Here is a 25883-nt window from a genome sequence, read left to right on the forward strand (position 1 = left end):
CCTTGACTTACAGATGGCCATTTTCTCACTACGTCCTCTTGTGGCCTTTCCCATTGCATGTGCATCTCTGGTGTCTCTTTTTGTGTCCAAATTTTCCCTTCTTACAAGGACACCAGCCAGATTGGATTAGGGCTTACCCTAACATGCTCATTTTCACACGATAACATAGAGGATCTATTTCCAAACACCGTCACATTCTAAGGTACTGGGGTTAGAATATCAACATAGGAATTTTGGGGAGGATACTGTTTAGTCCGTAACAAGTGGTAATGAGAAGTTATGTGCTCTTTTGAATTACTTTTTCTGTATACTTTCCTCCCAATTTTTGACTCAGTTGGAAAACTGTTGTAGTTTTTTGTGAGTGTGTGTGTTTTGCTTATAGTCCTGAGCCATACTCTTCTTTTTTTTTAGATGATGTATAGAGCAGTAACAAAAACTACAGTTAACATGAGGAATCTAAGAGAGGAGACTAGGCCTAACAACATGGTAAAAGTTAGTTTTACGTGTGTTTCAGGCAGTTGTAGTGATTTGACATTGTGGGTTTTTTTTTTTTCTTTTTCTTTTTCGTCCTTGTGTTTTCTTTTGAAAGTTTGTCTTTTGGTTCGTTGCTTTTTATCTTGTATATGTAAAAAAACTAGCACCAGTTGTAACGTTACTGAGAACAGGATTGTTCTGAACACAATAAAGACTTTCAAATAAAGTGAATTTAATTTTATATGAACAGGTGTGGCAAAACATGTTGGTGATGCCCTTAAAGAACATGCTTCCAGATCATCTCGAAAGATTTGCACTATTGGAATAGCTCCATGGGGAGTGATTGAAAACAGAAATGATCTTGTTGGGAGAGATGTAAGAGTGTTTTTTAAAATTTCTTTTATTTGAGCTTATGTTGAAACAAAATTAGAGCAAGAATAGTCAAAGTCAACCTAAAATATTCGTGATCATACTACAGTCCTTTTGAAAACACCATCATAGATTTAAACAGTTGTGATTATAGTGTTAGTACATTTGGTTTCTGCCCTTTTTTGTATAACTATTTCACACCTTTTCCATATCATGCCAGTCTGTGTAATTAAGTTTTTAATGATTGCGTGATGTTAAGAATTAATTGTCCTGTCTGTGAAAGTAGTAATCAAATGCTAGTGTTTTATTCAAGTAGGTTAAAGACATGCAAATTGTTGTAGATAATTTTTCAAGAGATTATTAAAAAGGAATTAATTATAATGATCATTTTCAAATGCAATTAAATTTCTAACATCAGTTTTAAAGATTCTACTTATGACTGGAAAAGTAGCAATATGACATTTAACTGCTTTTATTCAGTGTCCTTTATATATTGCACTTTATTCCCTAATAACCTGAGAGTTTCTTAACATTGTTAATTTGCTTATTTGCTGCTGTTTCCTTTGCATGGGATGATGAAATATATATTCTGCAGTGAGAACCAAAATATAATTTTCATCTGCTTAAAAGCTCATGCTTTTTGATACATTCTTTTTTATATCTTGTATTTTTGCCTTTACAGGTTATTTCAAAATTTGTTTTTACTTTATGTTATATTTAATCCTACCCACTAACTCTCATGTTTGCTATTGTTTAGGTGGTTGCTCCTTACCAAACTTTGTTGAACCCTCTGAGCAAATTGAATGTTCTGAATAATCTGCATTCCCATTTCATATTGGTGGATGATGGCACTGTTGGAAAGTATGGAGCAGAAGTCAGACTTAGAAGAGAACTTGAAAAAACTGTTAATCAGCAAAGAATTCATGCTAGTAAGGGCATTTATAAATTTGTTGTTAAAATTATTTTGGGCTGTATTAATTGCTAGCAGCATTCTATGAAAGGTAGAATGTTCTTTAAGTCCTCATTTCCTTAGTAGCAGGATGACATACAAAACAACAAAGAGTAACTGACCTTACACAAAATAAGACCTAGGAAAGGAAGTTTGAGATTAAACAGGATACTCAAATATCAAGGCCAAGCCACAAAAGTTCATTGGAAGCTTTGTTGCTACTGTAATCCCTTTGCATCTCAAGAAATTCAGAAATATTCTTAATGTATGATGTATTCCAGTACATGACTTTGAAGTTCAGGACTGAAGAGGAAAAACATACTTTATTGTGAAATAAGAATCACTTTACTTAAAGTTGATAACACAAATAGGTATCACTCTTTGGTAAATATGTCTTAAAAGTTAGTATTCTTGACACACACCTTCTTTTCCAGCCATGGTCAAGCTTTCTGGTTCAACATCTATATTTTTATTTCAAAAAGAAGAGATTTTATAATTTTAGGACACCAAAGTGAGCTGTGTGATGAAGTGAAATATAAGTACAAAAATTACAGAATAGTATTTTCAGATTATGATGGAGTCATAGCATCTCCTAAAACTTAGGAATGTTTTAGAACTTTGCAAATACCTATATTTTGGATTTTTTCACTAGGTATTCACTAAGCAAGGTATTCACTAAATTTTTTTTCTGTTACTCTTATGGAGGTCTTGGATTTTATTAATCTGTTCTGTTTATGTAATCCTGATTCTGTCATTAATTTCTATACTAATGGCTCAATACATTTGGAATCAAAAAGTGATTAAAAATAAACATTGGAAGTTCAACTCATGCCATATTAAAAGCAAACTGAAAACCAACTTGGTGTTTTAATTTCTAATCAAGAGTTAAAGTAGTGAAATATGCAAAATAGTTATTGCTTTTCAGTGAATATATGTTCCAGTGTGTGCCTTGTTATATATTGAATTTTAGAACAGACTTAAAAGTCAGTGTAATTTTTTTAGTATTTTATTTATATCAGAGTAGTGTCATGTTGAGTACTTTAATTCAACACAGTCTTTTAAGAAATTTTATTTTGGCTTTTTATTGTTTCTGATTGAGAAAAAAAATAAGATTAAATTATTGAATTTTGCCTGATATCATAATTAATCCTTTTACTTTTTTAAGGAATTGGTCAAGGTGTTCCTGTGGTGGCACTTATATTTGAGGGTGGGCCAAATGTTATCCTCACAGTTTTAGAATACCTTCAGGAAAGTCCTCCTGTTCCAGTCGTCGTATGTGAAGGAACCGGCAGAGCTGCAGATCTACTAGCATATATTCATAAGCAAACAGAAGAAGGAGGGTAAGTGTATGATTACAACATATTTTTAATAATTTCACGTAAAGAGGGCTGTGGGGGCTTCCTAGGTAGTGGAGTGGTAAAGAACCTGCCTGCCAGTTCAGGAGACGAACGACATGCAGGTTTGATCCCTGGGTCTGGAGTAGGAAATGACAACCCACTCCAGTATTCTTGCCTGGAAAATTCCATGGATAGAGGAGCCTGATGGGCTACCGTCCATGGGGTCGTAAAGAGTAGGACACAACTGAGCACCCTTGCATAAAGAGGCTTGTGACTTCTAGAATATTAAATTAATTTTGGTATTTTATGAACTTGAAAATACCTTCCTAAGGGTTGAGGAAAAGGCCTGTCTGACACATTATTAGAATGAATTAAAATATAACAGTCTTTCTTGTGGACAGTTTTGCAATATCTGTTAAATATACAGAGGCACATATCTTTTGACTTGATAGTTTTATTTCTGGTAATTTTCCTACAAATGTACACATGTGAAGTAACTTACATAAAGTTAGGCATTACAGTATGGTTTGTAATAATAAAAGATTGGAACAATATAGAGCATATATCAAGGGGACTAGATAAATAACATGGTACATTTGCACAGTGGAATAGTTTGCAGTTATGTATGGTTTTAATCTGTTTAGTAGACTTGAGAAGATTTAACAAAATATAGTTGTGGAAAAAGGAACATGTACAGTAACGTATATTATGGTGCCTTTTATGTGGGAGAAAAGCAGAATAATAATTGTGTGTATGGAAAGAGATCCTGGAAAGTTACACAAAGTAATAGTGTTTCTTGAGAGCAGTTGAGATGGAACTGACTGATGGAAGACAGTGAAAAGGACACTTCCACTATGAATTTTCACATTTTTATATTTTATATCAAACTTTTGAGCCATGTAAATATATTCCACGTTGAGAAAAAGAAAAATGCAAATGTGCTGATATCTAACACATTTTGGTGAAATACTGCTTTACACATCATAATATCTTAAAATTATACAAAATCTTATAGAATGTGAGTACTGATAATGTTAACACATGCCTTGTAAAAAAAAGTTGGAAATAATTCAGAGAAAAATCGCTCCATTTTCTGTTTTTCACCCTTGTGATTTGTAGTGGGAGTCCAATGAAGCAGATTTCGCTCACGGTCGAGTATTTAATTTTTTTTTCCAAGTACTTAATACAGTATCTTTAAATGTCTTGCCCCTCCACCAGTACTTGATGATAACGAGATTCTTCAAATTATGGAATTTGAAATCAGCGGATTAAGTTGTGTTTCCTCTTATTTCAGGAATCTTCCTGATGCAGCAGAGCCTGATATTATTTCAACTATCAAAAAAACATTTAACTTTGGCCAGAGTGAAGCAGTTCATTTATTTCAAACACTAATGGAATGTATGAAAAGAAAGGAGCTCGTAAGTAGATTTCATCAGAATAAGCCTTTTTATTTCATTCAAAGCACACTCTAAACTAGAGTAATACTTTAAAAAAAATTAATTTTTGGCCACCCCTGTGGCTTGTGGGATCTTAGTTTCCCAACCAGGAATTGAACCCAGGCCCTTGGCCATGAAAGCATGGAGTCCTAACCACTGGACTGTAGGGAGAATTCTCAGTTAGAAAAATGTTAAAGGTTTGAAAATACTTGAATTTTATTTGGTAAATGGTACAGATTCTTAATTTTCTGGGTTTTTTATTATAATGAAATTATTTCCGACCCCCCCAAAATTGTAATGCCATGTAGTTTGAAATTACTTTGTGATTTGTGTGTGATTTATTTGCTTTATGCCTTAGCTTTTAAAATGTAAATGTATAATATTATGGATTAATCTTTAAATAGATCACTGTTTTCCACATTGGATCAGATGAACATCAAGATATAGATGTAGCAATACTTACTGCACTGCTTAAAGGTAAGGTTTAAAATGTATTTGTTAGGTCTTTCATTTACAGTCTTTTTATATAAGTTAGGTTTTTTAATTTGAGAATTAAAACTTTCAGTAATTTTTCTTTGTAAAAGACATAGCATTCACTTTCTGTGACAGTAAATTCGCTTTTGTCTTTATATTATATAATTTTTTTAAAAGTTCAAACTAGGATTTATGCCATTAAGCCTGTTATCTTGTTAAGGATGTATAAAATGTGTCACATTTTTAATTGGCTGAAAAATAAGTGTTTAAAAGTAATAAGGTATTAGTTGATGGAAATTAAAGATAGCATTCTTAAATTTGTGAATTTTATTAGGAAGGAAAGTTTGGAAAGAAAACTTGTATCTTCTAGGACTGAGGGGTTATTATACATTCACTTGAACTGTTTTTCTCTCATTATCTTTCCAAAGGCATCCAAATGATAAATAGTTTATAGTGCGAAATCTTTTCAAAAATTAGAAACTAAAATGTTCCATCTAAATACCTGACAGTATGGAATGAGGTAGCAGAAGCAGAGCAAGAGGTGTTGTCTTACCATTCACAAGAATTTTGCAAATGTTAGGCCATAATAAATTGCCAATAGAGCAAACATTTTAAAAATACTATAATAAATATAGCATGTTTACATCATCTAAGAATAAAGATCATAAGTAATAGGAAGCCTAGAAACCATAAAGGGAAAGGTCAATGAATGTGATTTCATAAGTATAAAAAATACAAAGAGAGCACTAATATTTGCTATATTCTTTCTGTAACTAGCTACTATGCTTTAGTAGTTTATGTTGTTTACTCTTGCAACAGCCCTAAGAGTCAGATTTCCTGTTTTCCTCATTTTATAGTTGAGATAACTAAGAGTAGGAATGTGGAAAGATCACTAGAAGGTTTTAAAAATTAGTGATAAGCAGATGAATAATCCATGGAAAAATGAGTCAGAATTTATGTAATAGATATTAGCGGAAATTTGGAAATGATAGAAAGATGTTAAAGAAACCCTATTAATTGGGGTTGGGTGGGGGAAGCTTTTTATCCTCCTACTGGGTATTTGTATACTCCTGATGGATGGTATAACATTTCTGGAGTTTATGTTGGCAGTGTATCCAAAACTTTATATATCCTTCTACACAGCAGTTTGACTTCTTTTTGTGTGGGTGTGTGTGTGTAATAAAGTTTTATTAAAGTATAAAGGAGATAGAGAAAGCTTCTGACATAGGCATCAGAAGGGGGCAAAAGAGTACCCCCTTTGCTAGTGTTAGCAATGGAGTTATATACTCTTCAATGAATCCAAAGAATGTCTGGAGGTTGTAAAGACCTCACCAGACCTACTCCCATAATTTACATTTTAAGATAACAGAGTTGGCCAGAAGGTTTAATCCAAAGATCGTCCTCAGGCAGGATACATCCTTGTAAAGACCAGACCTACTCCCATAATTTATGTTTTAAGATAACAGAATTAGCCAGAGGGTTTAATCCAAAGACTGTCCTCAGGCAGGATACATTATTGTTATATAATCCTAAAGAATGTAGAGGAAAAAAAGTAAAAAAGTTTGTCCTTTCTTCCTCCTTGAATATCCCAGACCTCTCTCTCCTTGGGGACCCCTAGACTTCTTATCAACCTGCCTAGGAAATGACTCTCTCATTCCCCACTTTTCTTTTAGGAGAATTATGTTGCCTAGGGAAAAGGGGAGTCATTCTCATTTCATAACTGCTTCCGAGCTGACAAGGGGGCATTGTCCCTAAATTGGTGAGGCAACATATTCTCCTAATCCTCATGGTGAGGATGTCTGATCCAGGGGCTCCAAGTAATATTGGAGGAGGCTGTGGCACTCATAGGAGCTCGGACAACTATTTGTAAATTAAAAGCTTTTAGATGGTTAGAAAACCCCATTATACAGGTTACAAATGTAAGGCAAAATAGTCATTAAACCAAGTTAAAATCAAAATGAAAAGTCACATTATGTCCATAGTTACATCAGTCCATCTTAAGGTTGTTAGATGTCATCAGTTTAAGAAGAGGTATCACATGCGATTGTTGAAGGTATTTGCAGACTTGGAGAAAGTCCTTTCCTTGAAGTGGAGATGTCCACCATGGGACGCCTTCCACTGATGAAGAGGGGAGTGCTCCGCAGACCCAGCAGTTAGACCGATTGTGGAATGCAGCATAGGAGTGAGCCCAGGACAGGAAGGCATTGTCTTGAGGATCAAACGGCAGACTCAGGATTTCTGGAGTCAGCAGAAGTAGGCTCACATAGATTGTCAGGCCCATCCTCCAGCTGGCCACCGTTCGCCGTCCTCCAGTGGGTACCGCGGCCATGCAGTATCACTTAGGAAGACCAGGTGTGTCTTCTTTAAGCCCTGGGGATCAAATCTATCCCAGTTTTTCAGGATACAGTTCAAAGGAGTGAGGCTGGAATTGTTAGCTCCCATCTTGTCCTGAAGGATCCCGGACGAGCCCCCAAGATGAAAGGTTGTTGCTGAACGATGAGACGCAGGATTCTTGGCCTCCGGAGGAGGTGAATTCAATCCGGGGCCAGAGACGAGGCTGGATCGCTCAGAGCTTTTGTGTAATAAAGTTTTATTAAAGTATAAAGGAGATAGAGAAAGCTTCTGACATAGGCATCAGAAGGGGGCAAAAGAGTACCCCCAGTTTGACTTCTATAAATTCATCCTATTAAACATTTGCACAAAAATGTACTTGCCAAAAAATTCAAATTAGTTAATTGAACTTGTCAACTGTTTTCTTTGTTCAATTAGGCACTAATGCATCTGCATTTGACCAGCTCATCCTTACATTGGCATGGGATAGAGTTGACATCGCCAAAAATCATGTATTTGTTTATGGACAGCAGTGGCTGGTATGTAAAGAATGTATATAAACAATGTAATTAAGCTAAATTATAACACAGTATTTGCTGAAACTGTGACCTAACTTGACATTTTACCTGTCAGTCAAAAGTGCAAAATTACTGTAACTAAACATTCTGCAGCATCCAGATCCATTTAGAATTTAGTAAGTTTCATTTGCCTCTTGATAAAAACTGTGTTTTTTCATATAGATCTCTAAAAATTCTATAGCTTGCATTTACGTTTGTCAGGAATGTTTTCCTGTAATTGTCTTTTCTTGTGGCATCCTTGTCTGATTTTGGGCTCAGAGTAATGTTGGGCTCATAAGATAAATTTGGAAGAGTTTGAGAAGGATTGGTATTAATTCTTTGAATGTTTGGTAAAATTTACCAGTGAAGCTGTCTGGTCCTTATTCCTAATTAGTCTGTTCACGATTTCTATTTCATCATGATTCAGTTTTGGTAAGTTTATGCTTCTAGGAATTGATCTGTTTCTTCTAGGTTGTCCAGTTTTTTGGCATATAATTTTTATGTTAACCTCTTATGTTCCTTTATATCTCTGGTATCATTTGTAACATCTCTTTCATTTTTTATTTATTTGAGTCCTCTCTGTTTCTCTTCTTGAGTCTAGCTAAAGGCTTGTCAATTTCTTTTTTTATTGGAATTATAATTACTTTACACTGTTGTGTCAGTGGAAACTGTACAACAAAGAGAATTAGCCATGTGCACACATATATCCCCTCCTTCTTGAGCCTCTCTCCCACTTCCCCCATCCCATCCCTCTAGGTCATCACAGAGCTCCAAGCTGAGCTCCCCATATTATACAACAACTTCCCACTAGCTATCTCTTTTACACATGGTAATGTATATTTTTCAGTGCCACACTCCTAATTCGACCCACCTTCTCTTCTCCCTCTATATTCACACATGTCTATTTTCTACATTTGTGCCTGTACTCCTGCCCTGCAAATAGGTTCATCTGTACCAGTTTTATAGATTCCTTATATAATGTATATATACATATAGGTAGGGACCTAACAGAAGCAGAAGATATTAAGAAGAGGTGGCAAGAATACACAGAATAACTGTACAAAAAAGATCTTCATGACCCAGATAATCACGATGGTGTGATCACTCACCTAGATTCAGACATCCTGGAATGTGAAGTCAAGTGGGCCTTAGAAAGCATCACTATGAACAAAGCTAGTGGAGGTGATGGAATACCAGTTGAGCTATTTCAAATCCTGAAAGATGATGCTGTGAAAGTGCTGCTGTGAATATGCCAGCAAATTTGGAAAACTCAGCAGTGGCCACAGGACTGGAAAAGGTCAGTTTTCATTCCAATCCCAAAGAAAGGCAATGCCAAAGAATGCTCAAACTACCACACAATTGCACTCATCTCACACGCTAGTAAAGCAATGCTTAAAATTCTCCAAGCCAGGCTTCAGCAATACGTGAACCATGAGCTTCCAGATGTTCAAGCTGGTTTTAGAAAAGGCAGAGGAACCAAAGATCAAATTGCCAACATCCGCTAGATCATCGAAAAAGCAAGAGAGTTCCAGATGAACATCTATTTCTGCTTTATTGACTATGCCAAAACCTTTGACTGTGTGGATCACAATAAACTGGAAAATTCTGAAAGAGATGAGAATACCAGACCATCTGACCTGCCTCTTGAGAAACCTATATGCACGTCAGGAAGCAACAGTTAGAACTGGACATGGAATAACAGACTGGTTCCAAATAGGAAAAAGAGTATGTCAAGGCTGTATATTGTCACCCTGCTTATTTAACTTATATGCAGAGTACATCATGAGAAACGCTGGGCTGGAGGAAGCATAAGCTGGAATCAAGATTGTTGGGAAAAATACCAATAACCTCAGATATGCAGATGACACCACGCTTATGGTAGAAAGTGAAGAAGAACTAAAGAGCCTCTTGATGAAAGTGAAAGAGGAGACTGAAAAAGTTGGTGTAAAGTTCAACATTTAGAAGACTAAGATCATGGCATCCAGTCCCATCATTTCATGGCAAATAGATGGGGAAACCGTGGAAACAGTGGCTGACTTTATTTTTCTGGGTTCCAAAATCACTGCAGATGGTGATTGCAGCCAAGAAATTAAAAGACGCTTACTGCTTGGAAGGAAAGTGATGACCAACCTAGACAGCATATTGAAAAGCAGAGACATTGCTTTGCCAACAGAGGTCCATCTAGTCAAGGCTATGGTTTTTCCAGTGGTCATGTATGGATGTGACGGTTGGACTATAAAGAAAGCTGAGTGCCGAAGAATTGATGCTTTTGAACTGTGGTGTTGAAGAAGACTCTTGAGAACTCCCTTGGATTGCAAGGAGATCCAACCAGTCCATCCTAAAGGAGATCAGTCCTGAATATTCATTGGAAGGACTGATGCTGAAGCGACTGTAGTGATTCACATTACTACGGATGACTCAGTTTCATTCCTTTTTTTTTTTTTTTTTAGTTTCATTCCTTTTTATGGCCGAGTAATACTTCACCATATATATGTAGCACATCTTTATCCATTCATCTGTCGATGGACATTTAGGTTGCTTCCATGTCTTGGCTGTTTCATATAATGCTGCAGTCAACATTGGGGTACAAATGTCTGTTTGAATTATGATTTTTCTCTCAGTATATGCCCAATAGTGGTATTGCTGATCATATGGTAGTTCTATTTTCAGTTTTTTAAGGAACCTCCATACTATTCTCCATCATGGCTGTATCAGTTTACATTACCACCAACAGTGCAAGAGGGTTCCCTTTTCTTCACACTGTCTCCAGCATTTATTGTTGGTAGATTTCTTGATGATGGCCATTCTGACTGGTTGAGGGGGTACTTTATTGTAGTTTTGATGCACATTTCCCTAATATTTGGCTTTTTAGGTGACACAGTGGTAAAGAATCTGCCTGCCAATGCAGGAGATGCAGGTTCCATCCCTGGGTTGAGAGGATCTCCTGAAGGAGAAAATGGCAACCCCAGACAGAGGAGCTTGGTAGTCTATAGGGTCACAGAGTCAGAGACAATGGAGCATGCATGCACAGTTGCTTTTTTTGCAGATATTTTCCTTTTTTTGTTTTTGTTTATGGTTTCCTTTGCTATACAAAAGCTTTTAAGTTCCAAATGTTTGTGCTTTCAATTTTATCTTCAAAGAACTAGCTCTAGTTTCATTATAGTTGTCTTTTCAATGTTTCATTTATATCTGTCTAATCTTTGTTACTTTCTTCCATCTGCTGACTTTGAGTATCATTTATTCTTTTCTGCTCTGGTCTCTTGCAATATAAAGTTATGTTATTTGAGACTTTTTTTTGTTTTATCACTATGAACTTCTGTTTTAGAACTGCTTTTGCTGTATACCATAAATTTTTGTTATGTCATATTTTCATTTTTGTCTCAAGGTATTTTTTTATTTCTATTTTGATTTTTCTTTGACCCATTTGTCGTTGAGTAGTATGTTGTTTGATCTTTACACATTTTAAAATTTTCCAGTTTTCTTTGTGCGATTACTTTTTAGTTTCATACCATTGTGGCCAGAAAAGATGCTTGATATGATTTCAGTTTTCTTAAACTTACTAAGACATGTTTTGTGGCTTAACATTGTCTGTCCTATAAAATCTTCTGTGTACACTGTAGAAGAAGGTGTATTTGTTGCTTTTGGGAAGGAACTTTCTGTTTATCTGTTTTAAATCCTTGGGTCTATTTTGTCATTTAAGGCTTATGATTTCTTACTGATTTTCTATCTGAATGATCTGTCCATTTATGTAAGTGACTATTATTTTGTATTGCTGTCTGTTTCTCCCTTTAAGTCTGTTACTATTTGCTTTATGCATTTAGGTGCTCCCATGTTAGGTACAAAAATATTTACAAATGTTTTATCTTCTTGTTGAATTGACCACTTTAACATTATGTACCATCCATCATTGTTTCTTATTACAGTCTTTTTTTAAACTCTCCTCTGTCTGATATAGGTAAGCTTTTGTTTGGTTTCCATTTGCATGGAATATCCTTTTCCATTTCTTTACTTTCAGTCTGTTTGCGTGTCTTTACATCTAAAATGAGTCTGTTATAGACAGCATGTAGATAGGGTCTTACATTTTTATTCATTTAGCTACTCTTTGAATTGTTGAATTTAGTCCATTTACATTTAAAATAATTATTTTAAGTATGTACTTTGTGACATTTTGTTAACGGTTTTCTGGTTGTGTTTGTAATTCGTCTCTGTTCCTTTCTTTTTTTTCCTCTTGCTCTCCTTTTGTAGTTTGATGACTTTCTTTAATGATATGTTTATATTCCTTTCTCTTTATCTTTTGCATATTTACTATAGGTTTTTGCTTTGTGGTTATGATGAGAGTTATAGATAATAACATATCTCTTAACAGTTTGTTTTATGTTAATAACCACTTCTTTGATCCCATTCTAAATCTTAACATTTTCATGCTACCCTTCCTGTTTTGTTTTTCATGTCACATTTTACATCTTTTTAGTGTGAGTTTCTCTTAACTAATTACTGTAATCGTGGCTGTTTTTTATTACTTTTGTCTTTTACCTTTATTCTAACTTCATAAGTGATTAATTTACCACTATTACTGTATATTTACCTTTCCACTGAGATTTATTCTTTCATATGTTTTCTTATTACTAAGTACCACCTTTTCTTTTCAGCTTAAAAGAAGCTCCTTTAACATTTCTTGAAAGCCTGGTTTAGTGGTGATAGACCCTTTTATTTTTTGCTAGTTTGGAAAAGTCTTTCTCTCCTTCAGTTCAGATTAAGAATTTTTGCCAAGTCTAGAGTATTCTTCATTGGAAGTTTTTTCTTTCAGTTCTTTGAATATATCATGCCACTCTAATCTAGCGTGCAGAGTTTCTGCGGAAAAATCTTATGATAGTCTTATGGAGATTCCCTTGTGTGTTACAAGTTGTTTTTCTCTTATTGCTTATAATATCCTCTCCTTGTCTTTAACTTTTGGCATTTCAGTTATGTATCTCTATGAAGGTCTCTATAGGTTCACCTCATTTGGAACTCTCTGAACTTCCTGTATCTGGATGTCTGTTTTCTTCCTGAGATTAGAGACATTTCAGTCATTATTTCTTCAAATATGATTTCTACCCCTTTGTCTCTCTCTTTTTCTGGGAAGCCTAAAATGTGTTAGTCCATTTGATACTGTCCCATAAGTTTCTTAAGCTAACTTAACTTTTTGAAAGATTTTTTTTTGCTACTCTGATTGGGTGAATTCTACTGCTTTATCTCCAAGTTGACTGATCCTTTCTTCTGCTTCCTCTAGTCTGCTGTTGAACCTTGTTAGTGTATTTTTCAGTTCAGTCTTTTATTCTTCAGTTCTTTGACTTCTGGTTGATACGGTCCTAGATTTTCCATCTCTTCATTGAAGTTCTTGCTTTGTTCATTCTTCTCCACAGTTTGGTAAGCATCTTTATAATAATTTGAACTCTTTCTCAGGTAAATTACTTACCTCCATTTCATTGTTTTTTCTTACTCTTCCACTTGGAACATAGTTCTCTATTTTTACTTGACTCTGTTCTGGTTTCTGTACAGTAGATGAAATAACCATCTCTTCCAATTGTGTGAGGTTTTTTTTTTTTTTTTTTTTGGTCATGTGGTGTGTGCAGGATCTTAGTTCCCTACCCAGGAATCAAACCCACGCCACTGGAAGCATGGCGTCTTAATCACTGGACCACCAGGGAAATCCTCCAGCTCTTCTAGTGTTGAAGATGTGGTCTTGTGTAGGGGATGAACCTTGTCAGTCAACTTTGCCCCAGCTTTTTTGTTCTCTCTTAAACCTTTCTGCCTCTTCAAGCAACATATTTTATTTTTATTCGCTCCCAGTAGTTGAGAATGTGCCAGTACCTTTTAGTGTCCCTAAGGGGGAGTGTTTTAGCGTCCAGATTCAGACTGATGGAACCCAGCTGCTCAGACAACAACTTTTGAGAGAAGATCTTAGAAAAGTGAATTCAACAACATTCCATAATCAGGTGGGATTTATTGTGGACATCTACAAATCAGTCAGCATGATATATCACAAAAAATCAGTGGTAAGGGCTTCCCTGGTGGCTCAGTGCCAGTGCAAGAGACACAGGTTCCATCTATGACCTGGGAAGATCCCACATGCTCTAGAACAACTAAACCCATGCGTCACGACTATGGAGTTGTACCTTCGAGCTTGGAACCATAACTACTGAGCCCATGTGCCACAGCTGCTGAAGCCCAACGTTCCCTAGAGCCTGTGCTCTTCAACAAGAGGAGTCACCACAATGAGAAGCTCACAAACTGCAACCAGAGAGTAGCCCCCACTCGCCAAAACTAAAGAAAAGCCGATGCAAATAGTGATGACCCAGCACAGCCAAAAATAAATTAAATTATTTTTAAAAAGATAATGATAAAAATAGTGTAATCAGTTCAATAGATGCAGAAAAAGTATTTCACATAATTCTACATCTGGTTATGATAAAGACTCAACAGAGCAGGTATGGAGAGAATGCACTTCAATATAATAAAGACATATGTGACAAAACTACAGCTAACATCATACTCAATGATGAAAACTTGAAAGCTTTTCCTCTAAGATAAGGAATAAAACACTTGCTGCTTTTATTGAGCATAGTGTTGGAAGCCCTCACTATAGCAGTTAGGCAAGAAAATGTAACAAAAGGCATGTAATTGGAAAAGAAGTAAAATTGTCACTCTTTGCTGATGACATTATACTGTATGTAGAAAACCCTAAAGACTTCACCAAAAAACTCTTAGAACTAGTCAGTTCAGCAAAGTTGCAGGATACAAAATCAATATGCATAAATCTATTGTGTGAAATGCTGGACTAGATGAAGCACAAGCTGGAATCAAGGTTTCCAGGAGAAATACCAATAACCTCAGATAATGCAGAATAAACCACACTTATGGCAGAAAGCAAAGAAGAGCTAGAGAGCCTCTTGATGAAACTGAAAGAGGAGACTGAAAAAGTTGTCTTAAAATTGAACATTCAGAAAACTAAGATTATGGCCTCCAGTCCTATCACTTCATGGCAAGTAAATAGGGAAACAATGGAAACAGTGACAGACTTTATTTTCTTGAGCTCCAAAATCACTGCAGATGGTGGCTGCAGCCATGAAATTAAAAGACGCTTGCTCCTTGGAAGAAAAGTTATGACCAACCTAGACAGCATATTAAAAAGCAGAGACATTACTTTGCCAACAAAGATCTGTCTAGTCAAAGCTATGGTTTTTCCAGTAGTCATGTATGGATGTGCCTATAAAGAAAGCTGAGTGCCGAAGAATTGATGCTTTTGAGCTGTGGTGTTGGAGAAGACTCTTGAGAGTCCCTTGGACTGCAAGGAGATTCAACCAGTCCATCCTAAAGGAAATCAGTCCTTAATATTTATTGGAAGGACTGATGTTGAAGCTGAAACTCCAATACTTTGGCCACCTGATGTGAAGAACCAACTCATTGGAAAAGACCCTCATGCTGGGAAGGATTGAAGATGGAAGAAGAAGGGGATGACAGAGGATAAGATGGTTGGATGGAGTCACTGACTCAATGGACATGAGTTTGAGTAGGCTCTGGGAGTTGGTGATGGACAGGTAAGCCTGGCATGCTACAGTTCATGGGGTCACAAAGAATTGGACACAACTGAGCGACTGAACTGACTGAACTGATTGTGTGAAAATCTCATCTGCAGTTGCATCAAAAAGAATAAATAACCTAGGAATAAATTCAGCCATGGAAGTGAAAAATGTATATACCAAAAACTATAATATGTTGATGAAAGGAATTGAAGAACGTATACAGAAATGGAAGGATATTTCATGCTAATTGATAGAAATCAATATTGCTAAAATATCTGCACTACTTAAAGCAATCTGTAGATTCTGTGCAGTCCCCATCGAAGTTCCAATGGCATTTTTCACAGAAATAGAAGAAGCAATTCTAAAATTTGTATAGAACCACTGAAGATCCTAAATAGCTGAAAGAATCTTGAGAAAGAAGAATAAAGCTGAAGGCATTATACTCCCTGACTTCATGCTTTTCACAAAGCTATAGTAATTTAAACATGACGGTGGCATAAAAATAGATACATAGGTCAATGGAGCAGAGTAGAGAGCCCAGATATAAACTCATGCACATATTATGTCAATTAATTTATGTCAGAGTAGTCAAGACTATACAAAGAGGAAAGGACAGTGTTTTTCAATTATTTGTGTTAGGAAAACTAGACAGTTGCATGAAAAAACTGAAACTTGACCACTGTCTTATCCCCACACAAAAATCAATTCAAAATGTATCAAAGACTTAAATAGAAGACTTGAAACCATAAAGCTTGTAGAAGAATACATAGGTGGTAAGCTCCTTGACATAGATTTTAGTGATGATTTTTTTAATCACACCAGAAACAAAACCAAAAAAGCCCAAACAGCTAAGACTACCTCAAACTAAAAATCTTCTGCACAACAAAAGAAGCCATCAACAAAATGAAAAGGCAGCCTGCTCAGTGGAAGAACGTATTTACAAATCATAGATCTGATAAGTGAGGAATATCCATAATACATAAGGGACAGCAAAAACAAAAGACAAAAATCAACCTAAAAACCCAACTGAAAATGGACAGAAAATCTGAATAGATATTTTTCCAAAGAAGGCATGCAAATAGCCAATATGTTCATGAAAAGATCCTCAGCATTATTAATCATTAGGGGAATGCATATCAAAACCACAATGAACTATCACATCACACCTGTTAGAGTAGCTATTATTAAAAAGAAGATAAATAACCTGTGTTGATGAGGATGTGGAGAAAGGGAAATGCTTATGCACAGTTGTTGCAGCTACTATGAAAAATATCATGATGGAGGTTCCTCAAAAAATTAAATAATTGAGCTACCATATCCAGTAATTTTACTTCTGGGTATTTAGCTGAAGAAAAAGAACAAAAAGATACCTGCACTTTCATGTTTATTGCAGCACTGATTGAACAGTCAAAATACGGAAACACTCTTAAGTGTCCATCAGTAAATGAAAGGGTTAAGAAATCGTGTGTATGTGTGTATAGAGGAATATTACCCTGTTGTAAAAGAGAGATGGAATCTTAACATTTGCAGCATGGATGGACCCTGAGGGCATTATGCTAAGTGAAATAAGTCAGAGAAAGACAAATACTGTCTGATCTCTCTTATGATAAGGACTATATGTGGAATTAAAAAAAAAAAAGCTCATGGATACAGAAACCAAATTGGTAGTTGCCAAAGGCAGATGTGGGTGGTGGGCAAAATGGGTGAAATTGATTAAAAGATTAAAATAAAAAGAAAAAGAGAAAGTGTTCTATGTACAAGAAAACTCACTATAGTGTTTTCTTGAATGTTTAGACCACTTTCTTCTGCAGTCTTCTCCATCTTGGTAAATGGCACAACAGCTTCCCACTTTCTGAGACAAGAAAGTTTAATTTTTAACTTTTCTGTTAAAACAATTCCTGTGGTAAATCTTTCATGTATTTTCCACCTTTATCATCCTGGTCCAATCAACTATCACCCTTCTTCTGTGTTGTGTTGTTTTAGTAGCACCCTGTTTGGTTTCCTCATTCTCATCTCTTGTTTTGCAGTGTATCATACTGTATTTACCCAGACCACAATCCAGAGTCCTTATGATATCTTGTAAGGCTTAGCATTGTCTTTACTTTTCATCTTTACTTTTATCGTCTTTACTTTTCATCGTCTGTGCTCTTACCTTACCTGTTAGCACTGTTCCCTTTGCTCCCTGTTTTGTAGCCGTGTTGGCCCTGTTGTGCTTAGAACATATCAAGAATGCTTCTGCTCTCTCTGTTTTGTACTTGCTGTTTCCTTTGTTTGGAACATTATTCCCCTAGATGCCTACCTGGGCTGGCAACTTCTTATTTTTCTGGCTTCAGATGAAATGTCTCCTCCTCAGTTAGCTTTTACTGTTCACCCTTTTTTAATAGCAGTCCCCTTTGACATCATTTTGTATGTTTTTCTCTGCCATTTTTTGTAGTATTTATCACCTGATCCATAATGCATTAAAGCTATTTGTTTGTTTTTTGCTGTACTCCTAGGAAGTAAATTATGAAAGCAAGAATATTTTTTCAGTTTTGTTCACTGCTGTCTTCACAGCCTATGGTATAGTAAGTGCTTGACAAATTTTTGTTAAATGTCTGAATCAGTAGGAGACTTGATAAATTAAATGTTCATCCATATCTTGGAACACTATCTAGCCTTTACAGAGGATGAGCTAGATCCTTTCTATATACATAATGTAAACAGCAAATTGCAGGACGGTATGCATAGTGTGATCTTAATTGTGGCAAATTCTGTTTATAAGTGGCAAATTCATACATATCTATATGTCCTGTGTGGTCAGGAATTGTACTGGAAACTGTTAATGTGGGATGTATCTGCAGAGATGAGGAGCAAAGGAGAGACAGTTTCATTCATATCATTTTATGGTATTTGATTTTTTTGATCATGGGAATATATTTTCTCTATAATAACTGAAAATTATTTAGTTGCTTCCCCGCTTACAAAACTATAGAGGAAGAAACTGATGTTAATCAGCTGTGGTTAAACTCCAACAGTAAACCACCCTTTCATTCCCTTGAATAATGTCATTGGGTTGTTTTATCTTCTCAGATATAAAGGCTTAAACATAGCCTTTACATTCTTTTTATATTTGTTTTATCTCAAAGATTTGTTCTACATAGTATCATCTGTTTGATTTTATGCTTGTGCTGTATGCTTAATCACTAAGTCTTGTCTGATTCTTTGTGACCCCATGGACTTAAAACCCTCCAGGTTCCTCTATCCCTGGGATTTCCCAGGCAAGAATACCAGTGTGAGTTGCCATTCCCTTCTCCAAAGGATCTTCCTGACTTAGGGATCAAACCTATGTTTCCCTCATCTCCTGCAATGGCAGGCAGAATCTTTACCACTGAACCACCTGGGAAGTCCCGATTTTATGCTTCTTCACCCTGAACGTAGTCTGCAGGACAATTGTTTTACTTTTTTTCCTCTGTTGTTAGGAGTTCAGTATGCATTGAGTATGTAAACAAATTCTGTTTTACAAACAGACTTTTTTTTAAACTAAGCCTTTTTTTCTCAGGTGTGAAAATTTTGGCAGGCTTTGTTACTGTTCTAGGTCAATAATTATAAACCCAATTGTATAGAATACTTCTTTTTTAAAACAAAAACTTTGTTATACCTTTTTTTATTATGTGGAAAAGAAATTCAGTAAATACCTACTACACAAATTGTTTTGAAAAATACTATAATGTCCTAATTATATTGAAGATAGGGAAATGAAAATGATTTATAGTAGAAACATATTTCAATAGAGCAAATATTGTTAATGTTAGATTAAGTTGATAGCAAATTAGATTTGTATGTGATCAGAGAAAGTAGGAAGTAATATTAAGCTAAAATAGGAATAACATGCTATGAAAAGTTACAGACTGTTAATATATAAGAAAATGAATAAGTGTTATATTCTTATAAGTTGTGCCTTGTTTTTAAGTGCAATGTCAAAATATATTCCTTGTTATGAGTTAGAACTGAATGGTGAAAAAAATCACATAAAATATCTTCCATCCATCATGTATAAGGCATTAATTAATATTTAGTCTGTATACTTAAAAAGATTTTGGAGACCATACTGTTTGTGAAACAATAGAAATCAATGATAGATTGGATGAAGAAATAGTACTAGAAGCTGCTGTAAAGAGGTTGTATAGTTGTAAACTTTTTGTAAAATTTATTTTTAATTGGAGGATAATTGCTTTACAATGTTGTTGATTTCTGTTCCATAGTAGTGTGAATCAGCTACAAGTACACATATACTCCCTCTGTCTAGAGCCTCCCTCCCACCTCCTCCCTCCGTATAGTAAATTTCTGAAGACAGAATCAGAATAAGATTAAAAAACAACAGGTGAAAAAAGCTAATAATTTGGTATTGATTTTCATCACAGAGTTTTTTTATTATATGATACCAAAATATTTAAAAATATGCAGAAGCAATGGGATATTATTAGGTATTAAATATACTAATATTATTTTTAATGGATTTTATAATGATTCTCAGTGAAATTTCTCTATTTGTGTCTCCATTAATTTTAGGGTATTTGATTTAGAGTCTGTTGAAGTCTCTAAAAGAGTCTGTAAACAATTACAGGTGTTGAAAAATTGTTAGTCGCTCAGACATATCTGATTGTTTGCAACCCCATGGCTCCTCTGGGCTCCTTAGCCCACCAGGCTCCTCTGTCCACGGAATTCTCCAGGCAAGAATACTGGAGTGGGTAGCCATTATCGCCTCTAGACTCAGGGATCAAACCTGGATCTCCTGCATTGCAGGCAGATTGTTTACCATCTGAGCCATCAGGGGTGTGCTACAAATACTGATACACGTGTTATATTAAACTACAGTGCTGCATGTTGTGTTGCTGTCAGAGATGTGATTTTTCTCTAATGGTGAATGGTTTCTGTTAAAATTCTAAAGAAAACTAAATATAATCTTGTCTGACTTATACAGTAGTATTTTTAGAAAGTCTGTGACAATACTTTGTATTTATATGTAAAGCAGTTACTGGATTTTCATTTGTTAGAATCTAACAGGATAATAGAAAGTTGTGTGAGATATAAGTGAGATTATCTGGCATACTGCATAATTTCTGGTGTCTTTTGACCCTGTCCACTAAATGTAGTTGTAGCCCCTAATTATTAAAATGATTCCTCTAAAAAAAACCTTTCCTAAACACTAAAAATCATTGCTTTAAGGTATTTTCCCCCAAATTTACTTGATGATGGATTCTTTCTTATACCTCCACCTCCTTGTAACCCTTGATCTTCTGCAGAATGTTCTTTTTGGAATACTACTCTAGATAGGTCTGTTTCTCTATTCCCTATATAGTTTTAAGTCCTAGCCTTCTCGATTTTGCATCTTTTTGTTTTAAATCTGTTCAGGAATAAATATGTGTAAATCCTAAGGACCTGCATTTAGAACTTTTTGTATAATCAGAATGTGTGAAACATATTTGTTAATTTTGATGCTGTTTTAGGTTGGATCCTTGGAACAAGCTATGCTTGATGCTCTTGTAATGGATAGAGTTGCATTTGTAAAACTTCTTATTGAAAATGGAGTAAGCATGCATAAATTCCTTACCATTCCTAGACTGGAAGAACTTTACAACACTGTAAGTGTATGTTAAATTTCTTTGTGGACTAAGTTTTATCATCTTTGAAAAGTGTCATTTTACTTGAATATATGCATTCCTATTGGTAAAACCTTTAATATTTTGCTAGATTACATGAAAAACATTATACCAAGTCTTTGTATAGATTGTTTATGACAGTCTGAAGCCCTTTCCCTGTTTCTGAAGACCTCCTCTGTTACCATAGCTACATAAGGAAAGAGTTGTAGTGTTAACAGCCCTTTCTTTCACCTCACCCCCCTTTTAAAACTTGTAAGATCAACTTCTAAATCATAGAGCCATTGTATTTCTTCTGTTTCTTGGTGGTCATTTGTTAACACCAGATTTCTTTTCCTTGACTAATGGAGAAATTACACATTGCTTTCTTCATGTCTCCTTTTTGTTTCTATTTATGATTTTGACCTTGTGGTATCTACTGTTAGCTTACATACTGTTTTTCATTTTTTTCTTTTAAAGAGCTCCTGAAAACTAATTACTCCTTTACAAAGCTTTTCTCATTATGTTTCAAATTTCATGTGACTAACATTCGGAGGTAAATGACTACTCTTCTTAACGATTTTTCATTACCATAGCACTATACCTTGAGGAGTACTATGACCAAATCCTAGCTGGCTAACTTTGACTTCTCTGCTAAGCTGTTTCCCTTTATTCATCAGTTTCTACCTCTTTATCTCTACCTTTGCATTCTTAATGTCTTTGTACTATTCAATCATTTCTAGCCTTTACTACTTCAATAATCTAATCTCCTTGTCTATCTGCAAATCTTTAACCCAAATATTCTTATGGTCACATATTTTATCATAGTTTTCTCAGTTTAAGAACTTTTGATGGCTCCCCGATATGTATAAAATAATATGCAAGCCTTTAGACTAATTTTCAAAGCTCTCCGGCTTTTGAAATTTTGCCTCAAGCTATTTCTGTCACTCAGCCTTTCAATTCCTGTCTCCCATCTTCCTATAGAGTGGCTGTTTCAACTACATCATCTACCTACTATTTCCCTCAAATATAAGCTTTTTTAGAAAGCATTTGCTATTTACACAGTGCTGGTCTGCATTTTTCTTCCAAAGTACTTACCCAGTTACTGGATTTTATTCTTTGTCTAAACTTATTTCAAATGCCAAGGCATTGGTATAGTAAACCCCGATGTCTTAGTTTGTTAAGTACAATTGTATCTTCTACTGTGGACCGTAAATTTCCTTTGAGTAGGGATTATATCTTTTCCCCCCCTATTTTTTTCCTTTAATAGTGTCTAGCACAGTCAAATTGAACTTCGTTGGCATTCTACTGTCTCTAGCGAACAGATGTAGTATTAAATGGATTATTGTGCTGAAGTAAGGTTTATTCCTGAAATGTAAAGCAAGTATAAAACAGTAAAAATAAAAATTGATCCAATTAGCAAAGCAAGTAATGTTTTAATACTGTAACTCAGAGTTATTAAGATAATAGTTAACTTTCAGCATCAATTATTGATAAAATTATTTAAAATTTACAGGATTATGTATATCATGATAAAGCAGTGGTTCTCAAACTTTTTGTTATCAAGGTCCCTTTGTATAAAAATGGAAAAGTAAATTGAATTGATTACGAATAACCTTATAAAACTTAACTATAACACAGAGAAAATTTTCATGTGAAAAATTTGGTGGGAGAAAATTTTCATTTGATATTTCTTTTAAACATCAGATTTAAAGTATTGACAGTAAGCCTCTTGATTTATGCTGCAGAGAATTAATTGCAGTAAATTTTATATAGATGAGGACATTTCTAAAAAGTTTAGAAGAATATATTTTTGGCCCTTTTATCTCAGTCTTGATGAGAGAGATACAGTGGGTATTTTTTCAAAATATAGGATACCCCCCAAAAAAGATTACGTAAAAATGAAACGTGTTTAGTCTACTGTAATATTTCATTTAAATAGAATTAAGATAATAGGGGAAATACAGCATATATAAATGTTAAAGGTTTCTTACCCAAAATATTTAATATTTTGCTGAGACTCGATTAATGACAGAAACAGAGATGGACATTTTAACAAGAGGAAAGAGAATGTATGCTTCTACTATCAGTGAAATATAAATTAAATTTAACATATAATTGTGAAGCTTGCAGTGTTTGCATGACTTTTAGAAAACAAAAGCTTTTGTGTTTTTGCATAAATAAATGTAAGAACATAAGAAATTTTACATCCTGTTTAAGGTAAATATGACAGTGTGAAATGGGTATATCTTTTTCTTTGTTCCATTTTATGAATAGAATTTCTATAACAAAAACAATGTAATTTGTGTAAGAACAAAAGTCCTATAAGTAACAAAAAAGTTATTTTAGAAGAAAAATAATAGTTTGCTCTGATTTTTTTTCTCATTAAAGAAACAAGGCCCAACTAATCCAATGCTGTTTCATCTTGTTCGAGATGTCAAGCAGGTAAGAGATTATTTTTGTTTCTGAAAAGTGTTATTTTAAAATCATTTATACTTCATTTGTTTCTAAAAACATTTCTATACATCTTAAAATCAGCAATAAGATCACATTTTTTAAGATCAAAATAAAATAAGAGATAAATTTGTGACAATATAGGTGTAGAGAACATAATATATTAGGAATCAAGAAAAATAAAGTCTATGAAATTAAGACCTGAGCTTCTGGTCATCCAGGATAGAGTATGATGAACTTCATGATGCTCATTTGTCCATAAAGGATGATCATTGATAGGATGTATCTTCTTTCTCTGTGTTCAGAAGAAATTTGTTCCCTGGATATTTAAAGGACATTGAATAAAGGCATTGAAAGAAACACTGATTGGTGATCTTCAATAGCAGATTTGCCGATAAAAAGGCTGAAAATGCTCTCTCTCTTTCTCCCTATGTCTGTCGTCATCGTCCCCCAACTCCACCCCACCCCCGCCTATTGCTGCCATCTCTCCTCCTTTCTCACGCTCCCCTTTTTATATTCAGTATTGGTAGTAATTGCATATGTAACGCTGTCGTATGATCTAAAGCCATTCTGTGGTGACTAAATTTGATACGCTGATATTTCTCTTCTACTGGATTCTCTGTGAGTTACTAGTTTTAAACATTTAGTTTTAAAATTTATAACAATTTAAACTATTGATGTCCAACAGTTTTATTTCACTTGATGAAAAAGTACTTGTATTTAGTTAATTGAATTATTTTTAAAGCTTCTTCATGAAAATGCTTTCTTTCCAAAATTCTTCACTTTTTGCTTGCTGATAAGGGTGAGTGTACTATTAAATGGTTGAAAACTGGATAGAAGTGTCATTTTCTGTGTTGTGTAACATATCTAATAAAACGGACATTTCATAGAACTTTTAACTTCACTTAAAATGTTTTACTTTAATTCATTTTTCCCCACATGCTTATCTTTATAGTTTTAATGAAATGTGTTTCACATACCATAAAATTCATCCACTTAAAGTGTATAGTTCAGTGACTTTTCTGTATTCAGGGTAGTGCCATCTTTACCACAGTTTTAGAGTATTTGCAGTAGTCCCCTAAAGTAACTTCATATCCATTAGCAGTCTCTCCTCATTCCTGTTCCTTACTCCTTACTTCTGACTTCACCCTATACCACTGTTAATCTCCTTGCCCTCTCTATGGATTTTCCTATTCTGGACATTTCACACTAATTTTTGTTTTTTTAAGTCATTAAAGCTGCTTTTTTATTCTACCCAGAAAGCCTAAGTAATTGGGGAGACCTTCAATCCAGGGATTTCTTAAACGCATTTGCACTGTGATTTACTTAGGTGGTTTAGCAGAGCTATAGTTGTTAATTCTGGAAATCTCACATATGAGATTTGTTATGTTAACTACTTTTACATTGATGACTATAGTAATTAGCCCAATTTTTCTACTTCCATAAGTGAAAAATCCTAAAGTACTAGCAGTAACTGAGTATATTCTGATTCAAAAAAATTTTTATAAGAGCTGTTTGTATAGTTTGAAAAATTGATTTTCTTATTTTTTTAGGTAACACATTATTTTCCTTAATTTTATTAAAAATATTTATTTTATTTATTTGGCTGTGTTGGGTCTTAGTTGTAGCATGTGGCATCTTCATTGCACTGTGAGAGATATTTCAGTGTGGCAAGTGGACTATAATTGTGGAGCGTGGACTTAGTTGCTCTGTGGCATGAAGGATCTTAGTTCCCTGACGAGGGATTGAACTACATCCCCTGCATTGCAAGGCAGATTCTTAACCCTGGACCACCAGTGAAATCCCTATTTTTCCTAATTTAAATATTTCCTATTCAAGTGAATTTATAACTAAGGATATTTGTCAGATTTAAAAAAAAACAAAACTACAGTATCCCTCATACATGACATCTTCAGTCATAAAACATATTTTGAGATTGCTTAAGATAAAATAAAAACAAAAATCTTGTATTTAAGGTGAAAATATGTTTTTATTAGTTTTTAAATTGGTGACCTAAAGAACATAGATGTCTAGAAATTAGAAACTTCACAGATGTAGCTAAAATGTAAAAAGTATAAACATTTTAAAAAGTACTAAGTTCATAAAATTACAATTAGGGAGATGAAAGAATGTTGAATATGGTTGGGCAGAATTGGTTAATATATATAAATTAACTGATGATTAAATCCTTTTAAGATTATTTAATGAAATTCACCAATACTTCTTTCTGAGACAGTCTTTCCAAACTGAAAAATGGCTTATGTTCCAATTTGTAAATTGATGCCCTAGAAAGATGGCTTTGCTCTGAACAGTGTTGTAAGTGGT

At 34.6% G+C, this 25883-nt stretch overlaps 1 protein-coding gene across 1 annotated transcript in view; it reads left to right on the top strand.

The window, feature by feature from the left end:
• The window catches only part of TRPM7 (transient receptor potential cation channel subfamily M member 7), a 102199-nt gene that overhangs the window by 26610 nt on the left and 49706 nt on the right, over positions 1-25883 (top strand). The window contains exons 6-13 of the mRNA XM_043472001.1: positions 725-849; positions 1601-1772; positions 2958-3132; positions 4424-4547; positions 4970-5042; positions 7809-7909; positions 20976-21110; positions 23496-23549. Of these exons, the coding sequence (XP_043327936.1) occupies positions 725-849; positions 1601-1772; positions 2958-3132; positions 4424-4547; positions 4970-5042; positions 7809-7909; positions 20976-21110; positions 23496-23549 (959 nt within the window). The remainder of the gene's footprint in view (positions 1-724; positions 850-1600; positions 1773-2957; positions 3133-4423; positions 4548-4969; positions 5043-7808; positions 7910-20975; positions 21111-23495; positions 23550-25883) is intronic.

Source organism: Cervus canadensis, chromosome 6 (genome assembly GCF_019320065.1).
Source record: "Cervus canadensis isolate Bull #8, Minnesota chromosome 6, ASM1932006v1, whole genome shotgun sequence".
In the NCBI taxonomy this organism is placed as follows: domain Eukaryota; kingdom Metazoa; phylum Chordata; class Mammalia; order Artiodactyla; family Cervidae; genus Cervus; species Cervus canadensis.